This window comes from Gallus gallus, chromosome 9 (assembly GCF_016699485.2).
Source record: "Gallus gallus isolate bGalGal1 chromosome 9, bGalGal1.mat.broiler.GRCg7b, whole genome shotgun sequence".
Lineage (NCBI taxonomy): Eukaryota > Metazoa > Chordata > Aves > Galliformes > Phasianidae > Gallus > Gallus gallus.
This window is the reverse complement of record NC_052540.1, coordinates 3,059,778-3,087,746: the sequence shown is the minus strand read 5'-3', so window position 1 is coordinate 3,087,746 and position 27,969 is coordinate 3,059,778. Positions and strand designations below refer to the sequence as shown.

At 54.4% G+C, this 27,969-nt stretch overlaps 3 protein-coding genes and 2 pseudogenes across 3 annotated transcripts; all 5 read right to left on the bottom strand.

Moving 5' to 3' along the window:
- Positions 1-1,988: 1,988 nt before the first annotated feature.
- Positions 1,989-3,245, bottom strand: LOC101750756 (annotated as a pseudogene).
- On the bottom strand, positions 2,970-7,521 carry LOC121111534 (coiled-coil domain-containing protein 81-like). The gene is made up of 9 exons (XM_040705810.1): positions 7,346-7,521; positions 7,086-7,147; positions 6,674-6,827; positions 6,211-6,467; positions 5,923-6,008; positions 5,241-5,323; positions 4,754-4,856; positions 3,837-4,446; positions 2,970-3,295 (listed from the first exon to the last, which is right to left on the bottom strand). Exons 1-8 carry the CDS (start codon positions 7,470-7,472, stop codon positions 3,891-3,893), a joined length of 1,428 nt encoding a protein of 475 aa, XP_040561744.1. The 5' UTR covers positions 7,473-7,521; the 3' UTR covers positions 2,970-3,295; positions 3,837-3,890.
- Positions 7,522-12,727: 5,206 nt separating this feature from the next.
- LOC121113453 (AT-rich interactive domain-containing protein 1A-like) lies at positions 12,728-16,833 on the bottom strand. The gene is made up of 4 exons (XM_040706122.1): positions 16,158-16,833; positions 15,671-15,773; positions 14,754-15,363; positions 12,728-14,197 (listed from the first exon to the last, which is right to left on the bottom strand). The coding sequence occupies exon 4, from the start codon at positions 14,147-14,149 to the stop codon at positions 13,037-13,039; it is 1,113 nt and encodes a 370-aa protein (XP_040562056.1). The 5' UTR covers positions 14,150-14,197; positions 14,754-15,363; positions 15,671-15,773; positions 16,158-16,833; the 3' UTR covers positions 12,728-13,036.
- Positions 15,667-18,871, bottom strand: LOC121113459 (coiled-coil domain-containing protein 81-like). The gene is made up of 7 exons (XM_040706128.1): positions 18,362-18,871; positions 18,102-18,163; positions 17,525-17,678; positions 17,062-17,318; positions 16,852-16,937; positions 16,158-16,240; positions 15,667-15,773 (listed from the first exon to the last, which is right to left on the bottom strand). The coding sequence occupies exons 1-7, from the start codon at positions 18,597-18,599 to the stop codon at positions 15,667-15,669; spliced, it is 987 nt and encodes a 328-aa protein (XP_040562062.1). The 5' UTR covers positions 18,600-18,871.
- Positions 18,872-23,864: 4,993 nt separating this feature from the next.
- Positions 23,865-27,943, bottom strand: LOC121113446 (annotated as a pseudogene).
- Between the last annotated feature and the right edge of the window lie 26 nt (positions 27,944-27,969).

The window sequence follows — 27,969 nt, the reverse complement described above, 5'->3', positions numbered from 1 at the left end:
TGTTTTGTTCTACACTGCCACACTGGAGGTTTCTATTGTCTGAACCTCTGAGTTTCTCAGAGACCCCTAGGGTGTCTTGAACAAGATCACAGCATGAGGAATGAAAGGACACAACAGATAAAAAAGAAAAAGGGGAGAATGCAGTTGAATGGTATGTCCAACCAAGGTAGGTACGCCCAAGGTGATCATCCCAGAAACACCAAATGAGGGTACAACACAAGCAAAACTAAGACCAATGAGAAAAAGGTAACCAGAAGTTGCCCCTTTGTATAGGAAGGCACGAGAATGATCAAAGCAGAGAATTTGAGAGGGGCCAAAAAGGGAAAAAGAAAACACAACTTGAAACCAAGGAGCTGATGGGGGGTAGCTACCAAGCAGCCCTCAACCTGACAAAGACTGACTGGAATAGGACAAGAAAGCTGTGCTTGGTCTGATCATAGTTATATCTGACTTCTTCCATGGTCATGGACAGCCTGAGTGCTTTCCCTGCCATCATCAATGGAAGACTCATAGTGGATGGAAACACAGACTCTTTCAGCCTGCAAAGGACCTCAAGAACTTTCTAAACCAAACTCCTACTCACAGTTCTGTCAGCTATCAGATCACACTGTGTTGTACAGGACTGTATTCATTTTGGTCCTGAAACCTTTCAAAGACTGAGATAGCACCGACTCTGGGAAACTATTAATTGCATGTTGGTTTTCATCCCCCAATCATACGCAACAGTGAAAAGCCTGCCTCTTTCTGATTACCTTCTGGCACGCATGGGAAGGCTGTCATATTGTCTCCTCAAAGCCTTTTTCCTTCTTTTCTCCTGAATAACTACATGCCTCAGATGTTAAAGGCTCTTCCAGCCCTACTGGATATTCTTGGATCTTCAAAGGACTCCAGGGTAGTTGAAATATCATTGTCCTCCAGCCCTGGTTTTCTGTATGCATCATTCTCATTTGTCATTAAACTCTGAACTTGGAAAGTTTCAAGCACAAAAGAGGCAACATTGCATCACATTAGTACTAAATCTGCTCGGTGCTAACTCACATGCAGATGAGCAATTAATGACTTCAGGAACGGCAGTAGCCTTTCCAGAGACAACAGTAACATCAAATCATTGAGTTTGTAAGAGATTTTTTGAGTCGGTAGATCAAGCACACACTCCTGCCAGGAAGAACAGCGAATTCCCACCAAGTTCTTAAGAACTTGTCCAATTGTGATCTGAAAATGTTTTCTTGGGACCATCAAGACACTCCAGGACAGCACCAGGGACGCTGGGGAAGTCCCATTTTGGGGGAAAAAATGGAGGTCACCACTGGGGCTGTGCTGGGTACGTGCTTAGGACATCTTGGGGCCTGGGGGACATCAGGAGCTACTGGGGACGTCAGAGGACACTGGGAGCAGTGGGTGGTCAGGAGATGAGGAAGTTAAAAAAAAAAAAAAAGAGAGAGAAACACCCTGGAAAAGGGGGCATCTCCCTCCTGGAAAATCAGAAAAGGGACAGAAGGCAGTGTGTTCCACACCACGTTTGTAGCCAGTTGTGCTCTGCCCTGCAGGAGGTTCTTTCCCATGGAAGGGTTGGAGCTGGAGCTCCAGTCTGCAGGTCTCTGGGGGGCCACTGCAAACCCTGGGACCCCAACCCCTATGGGATCCCTGCATGTCCCCCCTAGACCCCTCAAGGGATTAAATACCTGTCTCACTCTGCAGGTCATCAGCTCACTAACTCCCCATACTAGAAAGGAGTGGGGGACGGGGGACAAGTTGTTCTCCCCACACTCACAGTAAAAGACAGTGACTTTGGTTAAAATAAAATTCAGAAGTCCTCCATGTAGATAGAACTTTCTCTCTTTTAATAAGGGATTCATGACAAATGTGAAGAGCAGGAGAAGGGGAAAGGGAATGGCGACGTCATCCCCCCAAGGGAGAAGCCGGACAGTGCTGGACAGACAGGGGCTTCTGAGATGGTTGTGCATAAATAAAGAGCAATAGTCGGTTTCTCAGTTCTGCGCTCACGTACACGCACACAGGGTCTTGCATCCCACAGCTGTCAGGGCCGGTCAATGAAAAATAGCACATCACAAATAACTTGTGAGATCGAGGAGTCCACTGCAGGCGACACAGAGATGTCCAACAGCTGCGACTCATGCAATGTGAGCTGCGAGTGGTTCTCGTCCACCTTGGCCAGGGCGAGCAGCGCCCAAGCAGCTCGGCGCATCATTTCCATGCTCGTCGGCTCGCAGGTTGAGTTCTTCTTGTGCACCGGCCGGCCTGGCTCTGCTGGCACTGTGCGGCAGCCAGACTGTCCTCCAAGAAGCCCAGCAAGTTGCCAACGCTCCCCTCCTGCAAGGCAATCGCTCTCGCTGCCAGGCTGTCCCCCTGTGCCAAGCTGGCCAGTAGGACCACAGCCATCTCTCAGCACACTGGGCTCTCTCTGTCGTGAAGGAAACGCAGTACGGCACTGTACAGCTTCTCCAAGTGGCTGCCGGGGGTAGCTGTGAGAATAACATCCAATGAGTTTGCTGAGCGTTTCCCAAACCAGGCTCTTAGGGGAGAGGACTGCATTCAGCCCCATTCAGTGCTGGAAATGGGTCCTGGGCCTCTGCTGATGGACATACTGCCCAGTGAAGGAGTCTGTCCAGGATCAGCAAGCAGAGGCTTTCTGGGAAAGGAGACGGGTCCAGCTGGCCAGAAATGTTGGCCGGTGTCACCAGCGTGTTTCCACGCAGCATCTGCAGGCAGTCCCACCACCACTCCTCCACGCTGATGCTCAGCCCCTGGTCCCACTCAGGCTCCTCTCTCTCAGAGCTCAGGGCTGCCTGCTTGCGCTCTGGGTGCTCATAGTGTAAGAGCAGCAGTTTCCCCAGAATCAGCAGCAGCCCGGCGTGTTTGCACATCTCAGTGTCACCGCCCAGCACAAACGACAAACTCCTGATGATGTGGGAGACACAGGTGCAGCGCTTCAGCAGAGAGTCCTGCCAGTCGCGGATGAGGCAGAGGGGTGTCTCGTCTGTGCCGCAAGGTTCGTCCTCCAGAATGCTTGAGGAGCTGTCAGATGGAGGAGCCTCCCCTTCCCTAGCATTTCGTTTGCTGTCAGCCGTGGAGCACTCCCTCTTGCTCTCAAAGTGGGTCTGGATGTGCTCAGTGGTATCTCTGCCACCAATCTGCCAGTGCCGGCTGCTGCTCTCCAACCCACAGAGTGCTCTTTGCCCTGGGTCTCCCACCTCATATTCCTTCAGGATTCCAAAGATCTCCATCAGGCAGTGCTGGAAATACTCCACTAGGACTTCCAGCAGGCCAGGCAGCTCTGAGAGAGGAGAAAAACGGGAAGGAAGGAAAGATGGATCAGTGACCATAAAATAACTTAGGCCACTACGAGCAACTGGAAAACCACTGCATAAAGGGCAGAGATCTTAAGGAGCTGTTTATTAATGGACTCTTTTCATTCCGGCAATAAGCTGTCTGCAAAAGAGAGCTTTCTGTCCTCTGAGAGCAGAAAAAAATGGGGAAAGGGACCCTGATGCCAGGATCCAACCAGCTCGTACCTGTGTAAACGCACACACTCCTGGTTTTTATCTCCTCTCTGATTAATACTCAGAAAGGAGAGAGACAGTGCTAAGCAGAACAGCCTTTACAGTTCCGTGGAACAGTTTTTACAAGAGCCATGCAGGCACAAGGCAAATCATGGAGACAGGCTGCCCCTTCTGATGGCACTCAAGCACACTGACCCATGGGGAAAGACAGAGCTCGAGTCAAATGCTGTTGCACCAGGATAGGCGAGCAGCCTTCAGCCCTTCACAGCGCTCTGTTTTCTACAAAGAAGTGGCACCAAGATGGGAATGACTCACCTGTTCTGCAGCCTAAGGTGGAGCTCTGGCTCTGCTGGGCTCCCCGTGCCCTGATCAGTGTGGAGAGGACATCCCACGCCAGAGGAGCCCTTCTCCGTTCTGTGCTGGCTGACATGGCAATGACTTGGTTCTCCTGTGCATCAGCGGCACAAAACCAGAGGTTTTGCTGGTGTGCTCCTCAGGCAGGCTGGACTCAGAGTGAGATGTCAGCCAAGCTGTCTTGTGAGGCTTTTCCAGCACTGGCCTGGACATCTCACCCCTTAACTTGAGCAGTTTTTGTGACGTGGATCCCGGTGGATGCTGTCCAGACTTATTGTCGTTGGGCTCCTGGAGAAGGCTGGTCTCAGAGCTCCGACACCATAGAGATGCTATTGGTGTTTGCACCGGGGATGGGGCTCCACTATGGCTCTGGAGGTTTGCTTGTGCCTTTTCTGGCACTCCTCCTTGAGTGGGGACTTTCACTGCTCTGTGTTCTTCTGTGTAACTCTTTGGTTCCACTGCCTTTGCAGGACCCATCTTCTTTGCTTTGCTTTTCGCAGTGGATTTTCCCTCTTTCTTTTTCCCGGGCTGCGTTCTGGTAGAAGACCCCTCTGGGGTTGCTGGCAGCTGACTGAAAGGACACAGTGGGAGGGGTGCATCTGAGTAGGCGATTACCTTTCCCGGAGACAGGGCCCTTGGCTGCCACACAGCCTTCCCCACGCACAGCTCTCGGGCTGTGCTGGGTCGGTGCTGAGGGCAGCAGAGTGGCCAGTCCTGTGAGACGGAGGGCTCCCGGCAGCTCCATCCCACCCCTCCATGTGCTGCATTCAGAGCTGCTGGGCAGCCCCGAATATTGACTGCGTGGGGCTGGAGAATGGGCTCTTGCCAGGTCAGTGAAACACCCCGTGCAGACCCCAGCGCCAAGCGCCCAGTCTCACCTGGACTTCTTGGTGGTGACACCTGATTTCTTCCTGGATCCCGGGTCTTGTAGAAAAGTAACACGGACGCAGCCGGGCAAGGGAGGCAATTCAGGGAATGTCCCTGGAAGTGGGGAGGAGAGATCGCGTCAGAGGAGATTCACTGCGACACTGCCGGCCCAGTGACATGCAGGGGTGCTCAGGCCTGTTCCCAAATGACCGGAGAGGGCCGCTCTGCTCCCCTCTCTTTCAGGGGCTCACTTCCTGAGGGAAGGACAGGGCCTAGGACCCCCCATCCTCCAGCTGTACCCAGGGAAGCGGGCACCGTGGGAACCTCACTCCCTGCCTCCTCGATTTCACGAGGCCAACATATTATTAGGAGCAGAGGCTGTGCCGAGCTGGCATGAATCTTTTCACAAGTCACCGCCTTTGGATGATTGTGGACTGGGGATTTTCCCATCACAGGTCGGTTGCGTGTGGTATGGATAGGAGCTGGCAGCTGCTTTACCTTTCTTGCCCTGGTCCGGAGGGACTTCTGAGGCCTCGTGGGGTTTCCTGGGAGGTGGTTTTGGTACGAACTCCTGTTGAAACCTGTACAAAAGGAGAAGACGCTGGTGTGACCCAGGGCTCCAGCAGCACACTCTGCCCACTGTCGTGGCCTGTGCACAGGCAGATTTTCACATTGCATAAACGCCATTATGCTCCAGTGTCGACTGCATCCCAACACCAAGGACTGTCCTGGGAAATGGGGTCACCTAGCAGAGGAATCCAGGCCGTGATGGGATGGAAATGTCACCTAAATCCCGTTAGCTCTCCCATCTGATGTACCTCACACACATGTCTATGTGGAATATTTACTGGATGTGGATTGTTGAAGTGTCCCCCTCCTGAGAGAAGGTGAAGCCTCCAGGGGGAACAGTGCTGGAGAATCTGTTCTGTGACGCTTCCCTAAGCAACGTGACCTGCGACCTTAGCTGTCAGTAAACACCAGGGGAGTCTGGTGAGAAACATAGAGTGTGGGGCAGGGTGGAATCTCGTGGCCAAATTCCATGATCATCCTTGCTGCAGGAAGGATGCTCATGCTGCCCTGTGTTCCCATGGCAGGATGCCCATGCTCACAAGGAATAAACACTACTGAACAAGAGCTGAGAGCTGCATCAAGGCGAGGCTACAGCCACCAACATACTCACTTGGGAAAGACGATGACCCGTCCGGAGAACGTCAGGGAGGCCAACACCGCCACCCGGGAAACCACCATGTCCCTCAAGCAGGGGACCTGCAGGGGAGGAACAGGGAGGTTGCGGGACATCCTTGTCATGGCTGAAGCACTGGAGAGTGCTGGAGAAGCCCAAGGCAGTGAGAGCTGACAGCACCGTAGCTCTTGCCTGCCCAAGCAGCTGGCCAGATGCTGGTGCATCACACGCAGGCAGGGCGAGGGCTGTGGGACTGCCCAGGCCATGGAGAAACCCAAACCTTACCTTGGAAAGAGCTATTTTTAGGTCCTCCTTCCCACAGATCCTCTCCAGGAAGTCGCGGTAGTATTTCATTTGAACTCGTGTTCCATCAATGAGGAGAACTCCTATGTCCTTCAGGACAAAGGCAATGTTCTCCCCCTTCGTCAGGCAGTGGGAGACGAGGGACGTGGTGCCGTATATGCAGGCCTCCCCTGTCTGCCAGGACACCGATGCGGCTGCGGCCACCTCAGCGCATTTGAGGGGCTCCACCTCCCTATGGCCTGGAAAATCACACAAGAGAGATGGAGTTGGTCATGCAGCGGCCCTTCTGCCCATGCTTCCCATGCGCTACTCACTGGGGTCACCGGCCAGGTTGAGCCCATACTTGGACAGGCTCCACAGAGGGGGCAGTTTGCTTTGGAGAACGGAGCTGATAGCCCCATTTGCCCTGTCCGTGCAGCCAGCAAAGGTTCAATCCTCCTCTTACCTGGCAGGTATTCTTTATCGTACACAAGGTTGTGTTTTTCCACAAGGTTCCTGGCCAGGCGAAACTCAGGCCACTGCACAATCACAGTCTCACCCTTAGCCTTGAACCATTTGCAGACGATGTCGAAGGAGCCGAGGGATGGAATTCGGACCCCCTGCGAGTGGAGGAGAAAGAAAGGACTGAAGGTTTTAAGGCTGGAAGAAGAGATGGAGGTTGCCCTGTCTAGGTTCTGCTGTGCCCTCTCCCACTGTTCAGGTGCACACGCCAGGGTAGGGTGGTGAGCTTTGGTGGGACTTCTGGGGGGAGATTCCTGCTTTCTAGAGAGGGGAAGAGCCATTCCATTCTGCAGCCCAGGGACAAGGGGACTTCTCACCCCTCCAAACAGACAAATGGGAAGCAGGTGCTGACCCACCTTGCGCAGCAGGAGATGCTGTTGCACGTAGATGGCCACCGCATCCCAGACAGCTACTCGCTCTGGAGGGCAAAGGAAAAGCAGGTCACGCTCTGCATCTGCCACTTGTTGGTGCTGCTACTGCTGGTAGCGAGGTGGCAGATGGAAAACGCCATCTCTGAGCCCAGCCCCACACGGAGACAGCCCCGAGACTGTCACAGCGCTGGCTGTCACCCGCTCGTTGCCAGCAGTGCTCCTGTGGTGGCTGTGGACATTTATACCTTTGGTGGTGACATTTGGCATTCTCAAAGCATAGTGCGTTGAGGGGCCATCCTCCCAGAACCTTATCTTGGTCCGTCTCACGACAGCGGGTTGCTCCTTGTTGGCGACAGCCATGTGGGAGCTCATCCCTTCCAGACGCTTCCAGTCCTCTGCTGGATGCTCTTCAGGATGCAGGACCCAGCAGCACGCAGCCCCTTTTATACTGCTCCTGGGCGGCCGCATCACAAACCAACCCATTGTGACACCATTGCCACACGGCCAGCGCTGGCTTGCCCATTATGACGCTGGCAGCAGCAAGCAGCAAGCTGCTGCCTGCCGTGACACGGTAGGAGCCCTTGGTGCTTGCTCCTTGGTGGCTGGCGCTCCCTAGACCTGGACCCCTTGTGTGCCAGCAGCACCGCACCAGAGGCGTTGCAGGTGGGCTTCTCTGGCAGGCTGGCCTCAGAACGCTCAGATGCTGAGCCCGACATCTTCGGAGGGCTTTCCCACACGCTCTCCCTGAACTCTCGGCCCTGAAGTTCACTAATTCTGTTGCTCTGGATCTGAGTGGCTGCAGCACTCACGTCTTCACTTTGGGCACTCAGGACAGGCAAGCCAGCCCGTACAATGGCAGCACAAGTGCCCTGCTGAGTTAGGCTCTGACTTGCTCTCTGTAATTCCCTGTTCCCTTATGGCCCTAGTTGGAGGGGCAGGTGGCCCCCGTTTCTCCCCAGCTGCACTCACATCCTCTCCTTTTCCCTTTCTCTTCCCCCTGAGGAAAGCTCCCTGAGATGGACAGCCTGGATGTTGCTCTGGGCAGCATGGTCCAGTGATTTGCAACCCTGCCTATGGCAGGGAGGTTGAAACTAGATGATATTTAAGGTCCTTTTCAACCCAGACCATTTTATGATTCTATGCATTTGCCCTGAATTTGGCCGAATCACCATCTGCGTCCTCACTCCTCGTCCTTCTGTAGCCAAGCGTTGTGAAATGATGCTTAGAAGCTGAACACGTGTCTGGCTCTGGACTCCCATGCCCTCCTCCAGTGGAAATATTTGGGATCCAAAACAATTTTTATGATGGGAAAGCTCTACAACTGGAAATGTATTTTATATTTACTGTCGTTTCTCTTATTTATTGCTTTGTCTATGGAATTATTAAATGTTTTGCGCTCACTCTGCCGTACCTCTGCCTGCAGTCATTTGTGCAGCGCGACACAGAGGATGTTTAAGGCGGCCTACCTGTGCTGCCCGTGCCTGCCCTGTGAATTGCTGTGGGGACTGACCCCAGGCAGGGCAGAGATGGATGGAGGGGGAATCACCCCAAGTCACTATGGCCAGAGGAGACTCTGGGAGCAGCAGGAGGGGCAGTTCCCGTGGAGAGGGGAAGCAGGGACAGCTGGGCCTGCTTTGCAGACATACATGTAGACAGGGGGATAGATGCCTTGCATGCAGTTACACTTCTGATGACATACTTTCCTGGTCCTGAGCGTTTGGTCTCAGGACAGGGACTCAGCCAAGCCCATATATCCAGAGCAGGATTTTCTGTCCATGGCATCTCATTGCCAGGATGGGCTCCATGCATTCATCTTGTTTTTCCACACAATTTTGGCCCAATGGGACACACTGCATTGCAGCATCAACCAGCCTGGAGAGAACAGGGCCATAAAATGCCATTTTCCCAACTCACAGAGAGGACTCTAAGACGGTTTGGGGTTGGGACAGTTACCCTGAGAACTGCTGTTAGTCCACCGACAGTGAAGGAGATGGGCAAGGATGAGGCCCTCCCTCTGCCCTACTTTACCTCACTGTCTTACTTCTCACCTTAAATAGACCAAATAAAATGTGGGCCAGAGCTGACTCTCTCGCAGTCTCTGCGTGCTGCCTCTGTATCTGCAGGCAAATAAGTGTCTGCCATGTGTCACCATGGAGGCAGCAGGCATGCAGCAGGGCACAGGGAAGGGAGGCTGGAGAGGGATTCCTGCCATCCTTGGGCATACCTGGACACACCTGGTGCCTTTGGAAGTGCTCCATTGTCATTCCAAGCATTTTGCACACCCACAGACTTCCACGGAGGGGGTTTAGCAACACTCATTCCTATCCGTCTTGGTCTGCTTCCCTCCCCGATGGGCACGGCCGGCACAGAGCTGCCCAGCAATGGCTGAATAGTTCAGAGGATGGATGGGGACTGATGGGAGCTGATGTGGGTGTGACATTGCCCTGCAGAGGCAATCACGACCAGGAGCCCTATAGCCTTGCTGCTGTTGCTCAGCCTCTGTCGTGAGCACGTATCCTTCCGACAGTGTCCCACCCTGTGTGCTGGCCATGACACCAAAAACAACTCTTGAAACAAGCGGTGTGTTCTGAGGGACAGCTGGAGCACCACATTCTGGTTGTGACAATGGGCAGAATGAGATGTCCTGTGGGTGCTCTGCAGGCCGCAGCCTCAGTGAGCCCACAGGAGGAGGGATCAGGCAGGGGAGATCCAAACCCTGCAGATCACTCCGTGCCAATGGGGCTCTTGAGTAGCATGTCTCAGGGCAGAGATCCAGCCCAGCTTCCTGTTGCATGAACAAAAAGGAGAAATTTCCCAAGGAAACTGCCACCATCTCTGAAACATCCCAGCAGCAGCCTCTCACCTCGGTCTGCTGTGGGCTGACGGCTGCAGTGATACTGCTCCAAGCTCCAGCTGGGCTCCGTGCCTGCACTGGGGAACGAACAGCCTGGCCTGGTCCCGCTACTGGCCCTGAGCCATCAGAGCCTGGAGCAGGGCTGTCTGCAAGCTGTGTGGGACATGGGGCTGGGCAGGGCTGGCTGGTGGGGGAGGCAGCAGCCCCTCCCCTGTCCAACTCCCATTCAGTTTTATAATTTTTTTCACATGATGACATATGATAAGGTATATCAATATATTGAAATTCTCTTCTTCTGTCTTCCCAATGGGCTGTATGCCATTTTGGAGTAGCTGAGGACTGGGGTGATGGTGGGTGATCACAGCAGATCTGTCTGGTAGTTGTTCTTGTAGCCATGAGGCTGGTGGACCCCATTCCAGGCTTTTCCCCTGGTCAGGGGAAGCATGGCACACTGTGTAAACCCTGTCAGGTGCATGAAAGAGCTTCCACTCTGGGAGCTGTGATCTCATCTCACTGCAGACCAGCAGCTTTTCTCTTCTCCGACCTGTTGCCCTTCACCAAATCCCAGAGAGTGACGATGTGTTGTGGGGAGCATTGCCAGCCTGAGCAAGGCCCTTGTCCCCACTTCTCTGGTGGAGGTAAGCAGCCAGTTGGGCAGGCAATCTCTAACCCCCCACCCGTTGCCTTTTCCTGATGTCCCAGAATAGCATCATCCTCTGCTGGGTGGCCCTGTGGTTTGTGGAAATATCCGAGAGCCACCTGGCTACTGCCATCAACCACAAGTGTCACCAAATGTCTCACTGTCACACCCGGCCTGGACCACTGCCACCAGCACTGCTGCTGCCACCAAGGCCAGAGAAGCCATCAGTGCTGCTTCCACCATCAGGGAGATGTTGGAGGAGGTGAGCAACCACCTCCAGATCCTGGTGGCTGCTGTCTCCCACAAGCTGGAGGTGACCCAAGGTTTTCCTGCCAGTGCCCAAGCCTTGGGGAACACTGTGGTGGCCTTAGGGACAGTGCTGAAAGATGAGGGGAGGATCAAGTGCTGGAGAGTCTGACCTGTCCCAAGACTGGGACACTGGGATGTCCCTGTGTCCCATCTGGGAAAGCCTGGTAGGACCTCCTTGTCTGGAGGACAATATGATGTCCCTGTCCCACCAGGGACAATGGGGAGCTGTGGGAACACAAGAGCCTGTGGGCACTGGGGACAAGTAGGTGACACTGTCCCACATCCCCAATAATCTTCAAGGACAGACTGAACACTGAGCCTCCAGTTTGTCCCTGGAGGCTGGGGATACAGTGTCTACGTGGGGACAGCAGGAGGGGGAATGCCCTGAAATGTTCCCGCTAAGGAAGTCTGGACTGACCCCAAGAATGCCCCCAAGTCAATAGGGGACATTGTGGGGACACTCCAGGACAGCACCAGGGACGCTGGGGAAGTCCCATTTTGGGGGAAAAAATGGAGGTCACCACTGGGGCTGTGCTGGGTACGTGCTTAGGACATCTTGGGGCCTGGGGGACATCAGGAGCTACTGGGGACATCAGAGGACACTGGGAGCAGTGGGTGGTCAGGAGATGAGGAAGAAAAGTTAAAAAAAAAAAAAAAAGAGAGAAACACCCTGGAAAAGGGGGCATCTCCCTCCTGGAAAATCAGGAAAGGGACAGAAGGCGGTGTGTTCCACACCACGTTTGTAGCCAGTTGTGCTCTGCCCTGCAGGAGGTTCTTTCCCATGGAAGGGTTGGAGCTGGAGCTCCAGTCTGCAGGTCTCTGGGGGGCCACTGCAAACCCTGGGACCCCAACCCCTATGGGATCCCTGCATGTCCCCCCAAGGCCCCTCAACCTCCATGGGACCCCCTCAACCCCTCCAAAATCCCCTAAGGCCAATAAGATCTCCAACCTCAGTGCGACTACCCATATCCTCCCAAATCCAATAAGGCCCCCTGGAAAAAGACAGGACCCATGTGAACCCACAGACCCTCCCTGTCCTTATTAGGACTCCCTCCAATAAAACAGGAGTCCAATGAGCCCCACAACCCAATGGGAACCCCAACCACAATGGGAGTCCCCAATCCTCCCAAGCCCAATAAGACCCCCTCCAACAAATCATATAGGAGCCCTGTCCCGATGAGAGACCTCCAAACCTTCCCAGTAAGACCGCATCCCCCAAAAAATCAGGACCTCCAGGAGCCCCTAACCCCAATGGGATGCCCACATTATGCCCCTCTAATGGGGACCCAAATCCCTCCCTTGTTCTCCTGACGTTCCTTGGTGGTTTTGGTACACCCAGCGTCCCCCCAGTGTTCCCTCCATGGTGGTTCTGTGTCCCCATGTCCCTTTGGTCCCTGTCCAAGTGGCTCTGGGACCCCAACATCATCCTTAGTGTCCCCTCTCTTCCCTCCCCAGCAGCTCTGGGTTCCCAGTGCAGAAGTCATCACTGACAAATCACAGCTGTGTTTCTTCATCAGCAACTTCAGCTGAAAGTCCTAGAACTTTCTCACACATCAATTAGAAAGAAAAAAAAACAGGAAAATTAAACTGCAAGTCGATTGGCTGCTGAGGCAGCAATGACTTAAAAGGCAGAGACCTGTACAGCTTCCCCCAGGGAGGGGTGCCTGGCAAGGGATTAAATACCTGTCTCGCTCTGCAGGTCATCAGCTCACTAACTCCCCATACTTGAAAGGAGTGGGGGACGGGGGACAAGTTGTTCTCCCCACACTCACAGTAAAAGACAGTGACTTTGGTTAAAATAAAATTCAGAAGTCCTCCATGTAGATAGAACTTTCTCTCTTTTAATAAGGGATTCATGACAAATGTGAAGAGCAGGAGAAGGGGAAAGGGAATGGCGACGTCATCCCCCCAAGGGAGAAGCCGGACAGTGCTGGACAGACAGGGGCTTCTGAGATGGTTGTGCATAAATAAAGAGCAACAGTCGGTTTCTCAGTTCTGCGCTCACGTACACGCACACAGGGTCTTGCATCCCACAGCTGTCAGGGCCGGTCAATGAAAAATAGCACATCACAAATAACTTGTGAGATCGAGGAGTCCACTGCAGGCGACACAGAGATGTCCAACAGCTGCGACTCATGCAATGTGAGCTGCGAGTGGTTCTCGTCCGCCTTGGCCAGGGCGAGCAGCGCCCAAGCAGCTCGGCGCATCATTTCCATGCTTGTCGGCTCGCAGGTTGAGTTCTTCTTGTGCACCGGCCGGCCTGGCTCTGCTGGCACTGTGCGGCAGCCAGGCTGTCCTCCAAGAAGCCCAGCAAGTTGCCAACGCTCCCCTCCTGCAAGGCAATCGCTCTCGCTGCCAGGCTGTCCCCCTGTGCCAAGCTGGCCAGTAGGACCACAGCCATCTCTCAGCACACTGGGCTCTCTCTGTCGTGAAGGAAACGCAGTAGGGCACTGTACAGCTTCTCCAAGTGGCTGCCGGGGGTAGCTGTGAGAATAAAATCCAATGAGTTTGCTGAGCGTTTCCCAAACCAGGCTCTGAGGGGAGAGGACTGCATTCAGCCCCATTCAGTGCTGGAAATGGGTCCTGGGCCTCTGCTGATGGACATACTGCCCCGTGAAGGAGTCTGTCCAGGATCAGCAAGCAGAGGCTTTCTGGGAAAGGAGACGGGTCCAGCTGGCCAGAAATGTTGGCCGGTGTCACCAGCGTGTTTCCACGCAGCATCTGCAGGCAGTCCCACCACCACTCCTCCACGCTGATGCTCAGCCCCTGGTCCCACTCAGGCTCCTCTCTCTCAGAGCTCAGGGCTGCCTGCTTGCGCTCTGGGTGCTCATAGTGTAAGAGCAGCAGTTTCCCCAGAATCAGCAGCAGCCCGGCGTGTTTGCACATCTCAGTGTCACCGCCCAGCACAAACGACAAACTCCTGATGATGTGGGAGACACAGGTGCAGCGCTTCAGCAGAGAGTCCTGCCAGTCGCGGATGAGGCAGAGGGGTGTCTCGTCTGTGCCGCAAGGTTCGTCCTCCAGAATGCTTGAGGAGCTGTCAGATGGAGGAGCCTCCCCTTCCCTAGCATTTCGTTTGCTGTCAGCCGTGGAGCACTCCCTCTTGCTCTCAAAGTGGGTCTGGATGTGCTCAGTGGTATCTCTGCCACCAATCTGCCAGTGCCGGCTGCTGCTCTCCAACCCACAGAGTGCTCTTTGCCCTGGGTCTCCCACCTCATATTCCTTCAGGATTCCAAAGATCTCCATCAGGCAGTGCTGGAAATACTCCACTAGGACTTCCAGCAGGCCAGGCAGCTCTGGGAGAGGAGAAAAACGGGAGGGGAAGGAAGGAAAGACGGATCAGTGACCATAAAATAACTTAGGCCACTACGAGCAACTGGAAAACCACTGCATAAAGGGCCGAGATCTTAAGGAGCTGTTTATTAATGGAATCTTTTCATTCCGGCAATAAGCTGTCTGCAAAAGAGAGCTTTCTGTCCTCTGAGAGCAGAAAAAAATGGGGAAAGGGACCCTGATGCCAGGATCCAACCAGCTCATACCTGTGTAAATGCACACGCTCTTGGTTTTTATCTCCTCTCTGATTAATACTCAGAAAGGAGAGAGACAGTGCTAAGCAGAACAGCCTTTACAGTTCCGTGGAACAGTTTTTACAAGAGCCATGCAGGCACAAGGCAAATCATGGAGACAGGCTGCCCCTTCTAATGGCACTCAAGCCACGCAGCACACTGACCCATGGGGAAAGACAGAGCTCGAGTCAAATGCTGTTGCACCAGGATAGGCGAGCAGCCTTCAGCCCTTCACAGCGCTCTGTTTTCTACAAAGAAGTGGCACCAAGATGGGAAGGACTCACCTGTTCTGCAGCCTAAGGTGGAGCTCTGGCTCTGCTGGGCTCCCCGTGCCCTGATCAGTGTGGAGAGGACATCCCACGCCAGAGGAGCCCTTCTCCGTTCTGTGCTGGCTGACATGGCAATGACTTGGTTCTCCTGTGCATCAGCGGCACAAAACCAGAGGTTTTGCTGGTGTGCTCCTCAGGCAGGCTGGACTCAGAGTGAGATGTCAGCCAAGCTGTCTTGTGAGGCTTTTCCAGCACTGGCCTGGACATCTCACCCCTTAACTTGAGCAGTTTTTGTGACGTGGATCCCGGTGGATGCTGTCCAGACTTATTGTCGTTGGGCTCCTGGAGAAGGCTGGTCTCAGAGCTCCGACACCATAGAGATGCTATTGGTGTTTGCACCGGGGATGGGGCTCCACTATGGCTCTGGAGGTTTGCTTGTGCCTTTTCTGGCACTCCTCCTTGAGTGGGGACTTTCACTGCTCTGTGTTCTTCTGTGTAACTCTTTGGTTCCACTGCCTTTGCAGGACCCATCTTCTTTGCTTTGCTTTTCGCAGTGGATTTTCCCTCTTTCTTTTTCCCGGGCTGCGTTCTGGTAGAAGACCCCTCTGGGGTTGCTGGCAGCTGACTGAAAGGACACAGTGGGAGGGGTGCATCTGAGTAGGCGATTACCTTTCCCGGAGACAGGGCCCTTGGCTGCCACACAGCCTTCCCCACGCACAGCTCTCGGGCTGTGCTGGGTCGGTGCTGAGGGCAGCAGAGTGGCCAGTCCTGTGAGACGGAGGGCTCCCGGCAGCTCCATCCCACCCCTCCATGTGCTGCATTCAGAGCTGCTGGGCAGCCCCGAATATTGACTGCGTGGGGCTGGAGAATGGGCTCTTGCCAGGTCAGTGAAACACCCCGTGCAGACCCCAACGCCAAGCGCCCAGTCTCACCTGGACTTCTTGGTGGTGACACCTGATTTCTTCCTGGATCCCGGGTCTTGTAGAAAAGTAACACGGACGCAGCCGGGCAAGGGAGGCAATTCAGGGAATGTCCCTGGAAGTGGGGAGGAGAGATCGCGTCAGAGGAGATTCACTGCGACACTGCCGGCCCAGTGACATGCAGGGGTGCTCAGGCCTGTTCCCAAATGACCGGAGAGGGCCGCTCTGCTCCCCTCTCTTTCAGGGGCTCACTTCCTGAGGGAAGGACAGGGCCTAGGACCCCCCATCCTCCAGCTGTACCCAGGGAAGCGGGCACCGTGGGAACCTCACTCCCTGCCTCCTCGATTTCACGAGGCCAACATATTATTAGGAGAAGAGGCTGTGCCGAGCTGGCATGAATCTTTTCACAAGTCACCGCCTTTGGATGATTGTGGACTGGGGATTTTCCCATCACAGGTCGGTTGCGTGTGGTATGGATAGGAGCTGGCAGCTGCTTTACCTTTCTTGCCCTGGTCCGGAGGGACTTCTGAGGCCTCGCGGGGTTTCCTGGGAGGTGGTTTTGGTACGAACTCCTGTTGAAACCTGTACAAAAGGAGAAGACGCTGGTGTGACCCAGGGCTCCAGCAGCGCACTCTGCCCACCGTCGTGGCCTGTGCACAGGCAGATTTTCACATTGCATAAACGCCATTATGCTCCAGTGTCGACTGCATCCCAACACCAAGGACTGTCCTGGGAAATGGGGTCACCTAGCAGAGGAATCCAGGCCGTGATGGGATGGAAATGTCACCTAAATCCCGTTAGCTCTCCCATCTGATGTACCTCACACACATGTCTATGTGGAATATTTACTGGATGTGGATTGTTCAAGTGTCCCCCTCCTGAGAGAAGGTGAAGCCTCCAGGGGGAACAGTGCTGGAGAATCTGTTCTGTGACGCTTCCCTAAGCAACGTGACCCGCGACCTTAGCTGTCAGTAAACACCAGGGGAGTCTGGTAGGCTGACTCTAAGAAAACACAGAGTGTGGGGCAGGGTGGAATCTCGTGGCCAAATTCCATGATCATCCTTGCTGCAGGAAGGATGCTCATGCTGCCCTGTGTTCCCATGGCAGGATGCCCATGCTCACAAGGAATAAACACTACTGAACAAGAGCTGAGAGCTGCATCAAGGCGAGGCTACAGCCACCAACATACTCACTTGGGAAAGACGATGACCCGTCCGGAGAACGTCAGGGAGGCCAACACCGCCACCCGGGAAACCACCATGTCCCTCAAGCAGGGGACCTGCAGGGGAGGAACAGGGAGGTTGCGGGACATCCTTGTCATGGCTGAAGCACTGGAGAGTGCTGGAGAAGCCCAAGGCAGTGAGAGCTGACAGCACCGTAGCTCTTGCCAACCCAAACCTTACCTTGGAAAGAGCTATTTTTAAGTCCTCCTTCCCACAAATCCTCTCCAGGAAGTTGCGGTAGTATTTCATTTGAACTCGTGTTCCATCAATGAGGAGAACTCCTATGTCCTTCAGGACAAAGGCAATGTTCTCCCCCTTCGTCAGGCAGTGGGAGACGAGGGATGTGGTGCCGTATATGCAGGCCTCCCCTGTCTGCCAGGACACTGATGCGGCTGTGGCCACCTCAGCGCATTTGAGGGGCTCCACCTCCCTATGGCCTGGAAAATGACACAAGAGAGATGGAGTTGGTCATGCAGCGGCCCTTCTGCCCATGCTTCCCATGCGCTACTCACTGGGGTCACCGGCCAGGTTGAGCCCATACTTGGACAGGCTCCACAGAGGGGGCAGTTTGCTTTGGAGAACGGAGCTGATAGCCCCATTTGCCCTGTCCGTGCAGCCAGCAAAGGTTCAATCCTCCTCTTACCTGGCAGGTATTCTTTATCGTACACAAGGTTGTGTTTTTCCACAAGGTTCCTGGCCAGGCGAAACTCAGGCCACTGCACAATCACAGTCTCACCCTTAGCCTTGAACCATTTGCAGACGATGTCGAAGGAGCCGAGGGATGGAATTCGGACCCCCTGCGAGTGGAGGAGAAAGAAAGGACTGAAGGTTTTAAGGCTGGAAGAAGAGATGGAGGTTGCCCTGTCCAGGTTCTGCTGTGCCCTCTCCCACTGTTCAGGTGCACAGGCCAGGGTAGGGTGGTGAGCTTTGTGAAGGAACTGCCCGGTCCTCTCCGTCCCCTTGCCCTCCAAACATGCGGTGAAGCAGTTTGGGCAGAGGCAGCCTCATGGAATCCAGTATATGGGAATAGCCCTGAGATACACCAGTGCCTAGCACCAGCCATGCTGCACTTGTGGGTGGCCCACTGGCATTTGATAAGGACTTCTGGGGGGATGTTCCTGCTTTCTAGAGAGGGGAAGAGCCATTGCATTCTGCAGCCCAGGGACAAGGGGACTTCTCACCCCTCCAAACAGACAAATGGGAAGCAGGTGCTGACCCACCTTGCGCAGCAGGAGATGCTGTTGCACGTAGATGGCCACCGCATCCCAGACAGCTACTCGCTCTGGAGGGCAAAGGAAAAGCAGGTCACGCTCTGCATCTGCCACTTGTTGGTGCTGCTACTGCTGGTAGCGAGGTGGCAGATGAAAAACGCCATCTCTGAGCCCAGCCCCACACGGAGACAGCCCCGAGAGTGTCACAGCGCTGGCTGTCACCCGCTCGTTGCCAGCAGTGCTCCTGTGGTGGCTGTGGACATTTATACCTTTGGTGGTGACATTTGGCATTCTCAAAGCATAGTGCGTTGAGGGGCCATCCTCCCAGAACCTTATCTTGGTCCGTCTCACGACAGCGGGTTGCTCCTTGTTGGCGACAGCCATGTGGGAGCTCATCCCTTCCTGACGCTTCCAGTCCTCTGCTGGCTGCTCTTCAGGATGCAGGACCCAGCAGCACGCAGCCCCTTTTATACTGCTCCTGGGCGGCCGCATCACAAACCAACCCATTGTGACACCATTGCCACACGGCCAGCGCTGGCTTGCCCATTATGACGCTGGCAGCAGCAAGCAGCAAGCTGCTGCCTGCCGTGACACGGTAGGAGCCCTTGGTGCTTGCTCCTTGGTGGCTGGCGCTCCCTAGACCTGGACCCCTTGTGTGCCAGCAGCACCGCACCAGAGGCGTTGCAGGTGGGCTTCTCTGGCAGGCTGGCCTCAGAACGCTCAGATGCTGAGCCCGACATCTTCGGAGGGCTTTCCCACACGCTCTCCCTGAACTCTCGGCCCTGAAGTTCACTAATTCTGTTGCTCTGGATCTTAGTGGCTGCAGCACTCACGTCTTCACTTTGGGCACTCAGGACAGGCAAGCCAGCCCGTACAATGGCAGCACAAGTGCCCTGCTGAGTTAGGCTCTGACTTGCTCTCTGTAATTCCCTGCTCCCGTATGGCCCTAGTTGGAGGGGCAGGTGGCCCCCGTTTCTCCCCAGCTGCACTCACTTCCTCTCCTTTTCCCTTTCTCTTCCCCCTGAGGAAAGCTCCCTGAGATGGACAGCCTGGATGTTGCTCTGGGCAGCATGGTCCAGTGATTTGCAACCCTGCCTATGGCAGGGAGGTTGAAACTAGATGATATTTAAGGTCCTTTTCAACCCAGGCCATTTTATGATTCTATGCATTTGCCCTGAATTTGGCTGAATCACCATCTGCGTCCTCACTCCTCGTCCTTCTGTAGCCAAGCGTTGTGAAATGATGCTTAGAAGCTGAACACGTGTCTGGCTCTGGACTCCCATGCCCTCCTCCAGTGGAAATATTTGGGATCCAAAACGATTTTTATGATGGGAAAGCTCTACAACTGGAAATGTATTTCTTATTTACTGTCGTTTCTCTTATTTATTGCTTTGTCTATGGAATTATTAAATGTTTTGTGCTCGCTCTGCCGTACCTCTGCCTGCAGTCATTTGTGCAGCGCGACACAGAGGATGTTTAAGGCGGCCTACCTGTGCTGCCCGTGCCTGCCCCGTGAATTGCTGTGGGGACTGACCCCAGGCAGGGCACAGATGGATGGAGGGGGAATCACCCCAAGTCACTATGGCCAGAGGAGACTCTGGGAGCAGCAGGAGGGGCAGTTCCCGTGGAGAGGGGAAGCAGGGACAGCTGGGCCTGCTTTGCAGACATACATGTAGACAGGGGGATAGATGCCTTGCATGCAGTTACTCTTCTGATGACATACTTTCCTGGTCCTGAGCGTTTGGTCTCAGGACAGGGACTCAGCCAAGCCCATATATCCAGAGCAGGATTTTCTGTCCATGGCATCTCATTGCCAGGATGGGCTCCATTCATTCATATTGTTTTCCCACACAATTTTGGCCCAATGGGACACACTGCATTGCAGCGCCAACCAGCCTGGAGAGAACAAGGCCATAAAATGCCATTTTCCCAACTCACAGAGAGGACTCTAAGACGGTTTGGGGTTGGGACAGTTACCCTGAGAACTGCTGTTAGTCCACCGACAGTGAAGGAGATGGGCAAGGAGGAGGCCCTCCCTCTGCCCTACTTTACCTCACTGTCTTACTTCTCACCTTAAATAGACCAAATAAAATGTGGGCCAGAGCTGACTCTCTCGCAGTCTCTGCGTGCTGTCTCTGTATCTGCAGGCAAATAAGTGTCTGCCATGTGTCACCATGGAGGCAGCAGGCATGCAGCAGGGCACAGGGAAGGGAGGCTGGAAAGGGATTCCTGCCATCCTTGGGCATACCTGGACACACCTGGTGCCTTTGGAAGTGCGCCATTGTCATTCCAAGCATTTTGCACACCCACAGACTTCCACGGAGGGGGTTTAGTGAAACCCGGATAGGGTTTAATTCCTATCCGTCTTGGTCTGCTTCTTTCCCCGATGGGCACGGCCGGCACAGAGCTGCCCAGCAATGGCTGAATAGTTCAGAGGATGGATGGGGACTGATGGGAGCTGATGTGGGTGTGACATTTCCCTGCAGAGGCAATCATGACCAGGAGCCCTATAGCCTTGCTGCTGTTGCTCAGCCTCTGTCGTGAGCACGTATCCTTCCGACAGTGTCCCACCCTGTGTGCTGGCCATGACACCAAAATCAACTCTTGAAACAAGCGGTGTGTTCTGAGGGACAGCTGGAGCACCACATTCTGGTTGTGACAATGGGCAGAATGAGATGTCCTGTGGGTGCTCTGCAGGCCGCAGCCTCAGTGAGCCCACAGGAGGAGGGATCAGGCAGGGGAGATCCAAACCCTGCAGATCACTCCGTGCCAATGGGGCTCTTGAGTAGCATGTCTCAGGGCAGAGATCCAGCCCAGCTTCCTCTTGCACGAACTCTGTCCCAGGTGAAACTTAGACAGCATCCACCTCTTATTCCATATCGTTTACATCACGCTCAGGTCCCACAATTTCCCACACATCCTAACAAATTACCATCACCTATCTTCTTGATGTGTACACACAAATATCATTCCTGTGGCTTATGGACCATCGCTGTAAATTGCCCATGGAGTTAATTTAACCCATGACTCTGGGCTCCATTTGTAGTAACAGTCCTTCGGAGCAGTAGGGATGAGTCAGTGTGAGTTGAGATAAAAACTACTTACTAAGACAGAAATGGAGAAGAGATAAGTAAGAAGATAGCAAGAAGTGCAGATAAATATACAGACGCACAGATATTCACTATGCACTGACGAAGGCCTGGCTACTTCCCTGAGCAGAGGTATGGACTAACCCTGGTTCTACCCCACATCATGGCAGTGGCTCTTTCCCCACAGAGTAGCCCGACCCAGCCCTGGGTTAGCATCTATTGCTCAGCAACAACCACAGCATCAGTGTGCTATTAACTCTGTCTCAGCTGGAACCAGGAAAAGGGAGCTCAGCATTGAATTTCTCTTCTTCTGTCTTCCCAATGGACTGTATGCCATTTTGGAGGAGCTGAGGACTGGGGTGATGGTGGATGATCACAGTAGATCTGTCTGGTAGTTGTTCTTGTGGCCATGAGGCTGGTGGACCCCCATTCCAGGCTTTTCCCATGGCACACTGTGTAAACCCTGTCAGGTGCATGAAAGAGCTTCCACTCTGGGAGCTGTGATCTCATCTCACTGCAGACCAGCAGCTTTTCTCTTCTCCGACCTGTTGCCCTTCACCAAATCCCAGAGAGTGACGATGTGTTGTGGGGAGCATTGCCAGCCCGAGCAAGGCCCTTGTCCCCACTTCTCTGGTGGAGGTAAGCAGCCAGTTGGGCAGGCAATCTCTAACCCCCCACCCGTTGCCTTTTCCTGATGTCCCAGAATAGCATCATCCTCTGCTGGGTGGCCCTGTGGTTTGTGGAAATATCCGAGAGCCACCTGGCTACTGCCATCAACCACAAGTGTCACCAAATGTCTCACTATCACACCCGGCCTGGACCACTGCCACCAGCACTGCTGCTGCCACCAAGGCCAGAGAAGCCATCAGTGCTGCTTCCACCATCAGGGAGATGTTGGAGGAGGTGAGCAACCACCTCCAGATCCTGGTGGCTGCTGTCACCCACAAGCTGGAGGTGACCCAAGGTTTTCCTGCCAGTGCCCAAGCCTTGGGGAACACTGTGGTGGCCTCAGGGACAGTGCTGAAAGATGAGGGGAGGATCAAATGCTGGAGAGTTTGACCTGTCCCAAGACTGGGACACTGGGATGTCCCTGTGTCCCATCTGGGAAAGCCTGGTAGGACCTCCTTGTCTGGAGGACAATATGATGTCCCTGTCCCACCAGGGACAACAGGGTGCTGTGGGAACACAAGAGCCTGTGGGCACTGGGGACAAGTGGGTGAGAATTTCCCCAATAATCTTCAAGGACAGACTGAACACTGAGCCTCCAGTTTGTCCCTGGAGGCTGGGGATACAGTGTCTACGTGGGGACAGCAGGAGGGGGAATGCCCTGAAATGTTCCCGCTAAGGAAGTCTGGACTGACCCCAAGAATGCCCCCAAGTCCCCACAGTGTCCCCTACTGACACTCCAGGACAGCACCAGGGACGCTGGGGAAGTCCCATTTTGGGGGAAGGTCACCACTGGGGCTGTGCTGGGTACGTGCTTAGGACATCTTGGGGCCTGGGGGACATCAGGAGCTACTGGGGACATCAGAGGACACTGGGAGCAGTGGGTGGTCAGGAGATGAGGAAGAAAAGTTAAAAAAAAAAAAAAAAGAGAGAAATACCCTGGAAAAGGGGGCATCTCCCTCCTGGAAAATCAGGAAAGGGACAGAAGGCGGTGTGTTCCACACCACGTTTGTAGCCAGTTGTGCTCTGCCCTGCAGGAGGTTCTTTCCCATGGAAGGGTTGGAGCTGGAGCTCCAGTCTGCAGGTCTCTGGGGGGCCACTGCAAACCCTGGGACCCCAACCCCTATGGGATGCCTGCATGTCCCCCCAAGGCCCCTCAACCTCCATGGGACCCCCTCAACCCCTCCAAAATCCCCTAAGGCCAATAAGATCTCCAACCTCAGTGCGACTACCCATATCCTCCCAAATCCAATAAGGCCCCCTGGAAAAAGACAGGACCCATGTGAACCCACAGACCCTCCCTGTCCTTATTAGGACTCCCTCCAATAAAACAGGAGTCCAATGAGCCCCACAACCCAATGGGAACCCCAACCACAATGGGAGTCCCCAATCCTCCCAAGCCCAATAAGACCCCCTCCAACAAATCATATAGGAGCCCTGTCCCGATGAGAGACCTCCAAACCTTCCCAGTAAGACCGCATCCCCCAAAAAATCAGGACCTCCAGGAGCCCCTAACCCCAATGGGATGCCCACATTATGCCCCTCTAATGGGGACCCAAATCCCTCCCTTGTTCTCCTGACGTTCCTTGGTGGTTTTGGTACACCCAGCGTCCCCCCAGTGTTCCCTCCATGGTGGTTCTGTGTCCCCATGTCCCTTTGGTCCCTGTCCAAGTGGCTCTGGGACCCCAACATCATCCTTAGTGTCCCCTCTCTTCCCTCCCCAGCAGTTCTGGGTTCCCAGTGCAGAAGTCATCACTGACAAATCACAGCTGTGTTTCTTCATCAGCAACTTCAGCTGAAAGTCCTAGAACTTTCTCACACATCAATTAGAAAGAAAAAAAAACAGGAAAATTAAACTGCAAGTCGATCGGCTGCTGAGGCAGCAATGACTTAAAAGGCAAAGACCTGTACAGCTTCCCCCAGGGAGGGGTGCCTGGCAAGGGATTAAATACCTGTCTCGCTCTGCAGGTCATCAGCTCACTAACTCCCCATACTAGAAAGGAGTGGGGGACGGGGGACAAGTTGTTCTCCCCACACTCACAGTAAAAGACAGTAACTTTGGTTAAAATAAAATTCAGAAGTCCTCCATGTAGATAGAACTTTCTCTCTTTTAATAAGGGATTCATGACAAATGTGAAGAGCAGGAGAAGGGGAAAGGGAATGGCGACGTCATCCCCCCCAAGGGAGAAGCCGGACAGTGCTGGACAGACAGGGGCTTCTGAGATGGTTGTGCATAAATAAAGAGCAACAGTCGGTTTCTCAGTTCTGCGCTCACGTACACGCACACAGGGTCTTGCATCCCACAGCTGTCAGGGCCGGTCAATGAAAAATAGCACATCACAAATAACTTGTGAGATCGAGGAGTCCACTGCAGGCGACACAGAGATGTCCAACAGCTGCGACTCATGCAATGTGAGCTGTGAGTGGTTCTCGTCCGCCTTGGCCAGGGCGAGCAGCGCCCAAGCAGCTCGGCGCATCATTTCCGTGCTCGTCGGCTCGCAGGTGGAGTTCTTCTTGTGCACCGGCCGGCCTGGCTCTGCTGGCACTGTGCGGCAGCCAGCAGTCCTCCAAGAAGCCCAGCAAGTTGCCAACGCTCCCCTCCTGCAAGGCAATCGCTCTCGCTGCCAGGCTGTCCCCCTGTGCCAAGCTGGCCAGTAGGACCACAGCCATCTCTCAGCACACTGGGCTCTCTCGGTCGTGAAGGAAACGCAGTGCGGCACTGTACAGCTTCTCCAAGTGGCTGCCGGGGGTAGCTGTGAGAATAACATCCAATGAGTTTGCTGAGCGTTTCCCAAACCAGGCTCTGAGGTGAGAGGACTGCATTCAGCCCCATTCAGTGCTGGAAATGGGTCCTGGGCCTCTGCTGATGGACATACTGCCCCGTGAAGGAGTCTGTCCAGGATCAGCAAGCAGAGGCTTTCTGGGAAAGGAGACAGGTCCAGCTGGCCAGAAATGTTGGCCGGTGTCACCAGCGTGTTTCCACGCAGCATCTGCAGGCAGTCCCACCACCACTCCTCCACGCTGATGCTCAGCCCCTGGTCCCACTCAGGCTCCCCTCTCTCAGAGCTCAGGGCTGCCTGCTTGCGCTCTGGGTGCTCATAGTGTAAGAGCAGCAGTTTCCCCAGAATCAGCAGCAGCCCGGCGTGTTTGCACATCTCAGTGTCACCGCCCAGCACAAACGACAAACTCCTGATGATGTGGGAGACACAGGTGCAGCGCTTCAGCAGAGAGTCCTGCCAGTCGCGGATGAGGCAGAGGGGTGTCTCGTCTGTGCCGCAAGGTTCGTCCTCCAGAATGCTTGAGGAGCTGTCAGATGGAGGAGCCTCCCCTTCCCTAGCATTTCGTTTGCTGTCAGCCGTGGAGCACTCCCTCTTGCTCTCAAAGTGGGTCTGGATGTGCTCAGTGGTATCTCTGCCACCAATCTGCCAGTGCCGGCTGCTGCTCTCCAACCCACAGAGTGCTCTTTGCCCTGGGTCTCCCACCTCATATTCCTTCAGGATTCCAAAGATCTCCATCAGGCAGTGCTGGAAATACTCCACTAGGACTTCCAGCAGGCCAGGCAGCTATGGGAGAGGAGAAAAACGGGAGGGGAAGGAAGGAAAGATGGATCAGTGACCATAAAATAACTTAGTCCACTATTAGCAACTGGAAAACCACTGCATGAAGGGCCGAGATCTTAAGGAGCTGTTTATTAATGGAATCTTTTCATTCCGGCAATAAGCTGTCTGCAAAAGAGAGCTTTCTGTCCTCTGAGAGCAGAAAAAAATGGGGAAAGGGACCCTGATGCCAGGATCCAACCAGCTCGTACCTGTGTAAACGCACCCACTCCTGGTTTTTATCTCCTCTCTGATTAATACTCAGAAAGGAGAGAGACAGTGCTAAGCAGAACAGCCTTTACAGTTCCGTGGAACAGTTTTTACAAGAGCCATGCAGGCACAAGGCAAATCATGGAGACAGGCTGCCCCTTCTGATGGCACTCAAGCCACGCAGCACACTGACCCATGGGGAAAGACAGAGCTCGAGTCAAATGCTGTTGCACCAGGATAGGCGAGCAGCCTTCAGCCCTTCACAGCGCTCTGTTTTCTACAAAGAAGTGGCACCAAGATGGGAAGGACTCACCTGTTCTGCAGCCTAAGGTGGAGCTCTGGCTCTGCTGGGCTCCCCGTGCCCTGATCAGTGTGGAGAGGACATCCCACGCCAGAGGAGCCCTTCTCCGTTCTGTGCTGGCTGACATGGCAATGACTTGGTTCTCCTGTGCATCAGCGGCACAAAACCAGAGGTTTTGCTGGTGTGCTCCTCAGGCAGGCTGGACTCAGAGTGAGATGTCAGCCAAGCTGTCTTGTGAGGCTTTTCCAGCACTGGCCTGGACATCTCACCCCTTAACTTGAGCAGTTTTTGTGACGTGGATCCCGGTGGATGCTGTCCAGACTTATTGTCATTGGGCTCCTGGAGAAGGCTGGTCTCAGAGCTCCGACACCATAGAGATGCTATTGGTGTTTGCACCGGGGATGGGGCTCCACTATGGCTCTGGAGGTTTGCTTGTGCCTTTTCTGGCACTCCTCCTTGAGTGGGGACTTTCACTGCTCTGTGTTCTTCTGTGTAACTCTTTGGTTCCACTGCCTTTGCAGGACCCATCTTCTTTGCTTTGCTTTTCGCAGTGGATTTTCCCCCTTTCTTTTTCCCGGGCTGCGTTCTGGTAGAAGACCCCTCTGGGGTTGCTGGCAGCTGACTGAAAGGACACAGTGGGAGGGCTCCATCTGAGTAGGTGATTACCTTTCCCGGAGACAGGGCCCTTGGCTGCCACACAGCCTTCCCCACGCACAGCTCTCGGGCTGTGCTGGGTCGGTGCTGAGGGCAGCAGAGTGGCCAGTCCTGTGAGACGGAGGGCTCCCGGCAGCTCCATCCCACCCCTCCATGTGCTGCATTCAGAGCTGCTGGGCAGCCCCGAATATTGACTGCGTGGGGCTGGAGAATGGGCTCTTGCCAGGTCAGTGAAACACCCCGTGCAGACCCCAACGCCAAGCGCCCAGTCTCACCTGGACTTCTTGGTGGTGACACCTGATTTCTTCCTGGATCCCGGGTCTTGTAGAAAAGTAGCACGGACGCAGCCGGGCAAGGGAGGCAATTCAGGGAATGTCCCTGGAAGTGGGGAGGAGAGATCGCGTCAGAGGAGATTCACTGCGACACTGCCGGCCCAGTGACATGCAGGGGTGCTCAGGCCTGTTCCCAAATGACCGGAGAGGGCCGCTCTGCTCCCCTCTCTTTCAGGGGCTCACTTCCTGAGGGAAGGACAGGGCCTAGGACCCCCCATCCTCCAGCTGTACCCAGGGAAGCGGGCAACGTGGGAACCTCACTCCCTGCCTCCTCGATTTCACGAGGCCAACGTATTATTAGGAGAAGAGGCTGTGCCGAGCTGGCATGAATCTTTTCACAAGTCACCGCCTTTGGATGACTGTGGACTGGGGATTTTCCCATCACAGGTCGGTTGCGTGTGGTATGGATAGGAGCTGGCAGCTGCTTTACCTTTCTTGCCCTGGTCCGGAGGGACTTCTGAGGCCTCGCGGGGTTTCCTGGGAGGTGGTTTTGGTACGAACTCCTGTTGAAACCTGTACAAAAGGAGAAGACGCTGGTGTGACCCAGGGCTCCAGCAGCGCACTCTGCCCACCGTCGTGGCCTGTGCACAGGCAGATTTTCACATTGCATAAACGCCATTATGCTCCAGTGTCGACTGCATCCCAACACCAAGGACTGTCCTGGGAAATGGGGTCACCTAGCAGAGGAATCCAGGCCGTGATGGGATGGAAATGTCACCTAAATCCCGTTAGCTCTCCCATCTGATGTACCTCACACACATGTCTATGTGGAATATTTACTGGATGTGGATTGTTGAAGTGAACCCTCCTGAGAGAAGGTGAAGCCCCCAGGGGGAACAGTGCTGGAGAATCTGTTCTGTGACGGTTCCCTAAGCAACGTGACCTGCGACCTTAGCTGTCAGTAAACACCAGGGGAGTCTGGTAGGCTGACTCTAAGAAAACACAGAGTGTGGGGCAGGGTGGAATCTCGTGGCCAAATTCCATGATCATCCTTCCTGCAGGAAGGATGCTCATGCTGCCCTGTGTTCC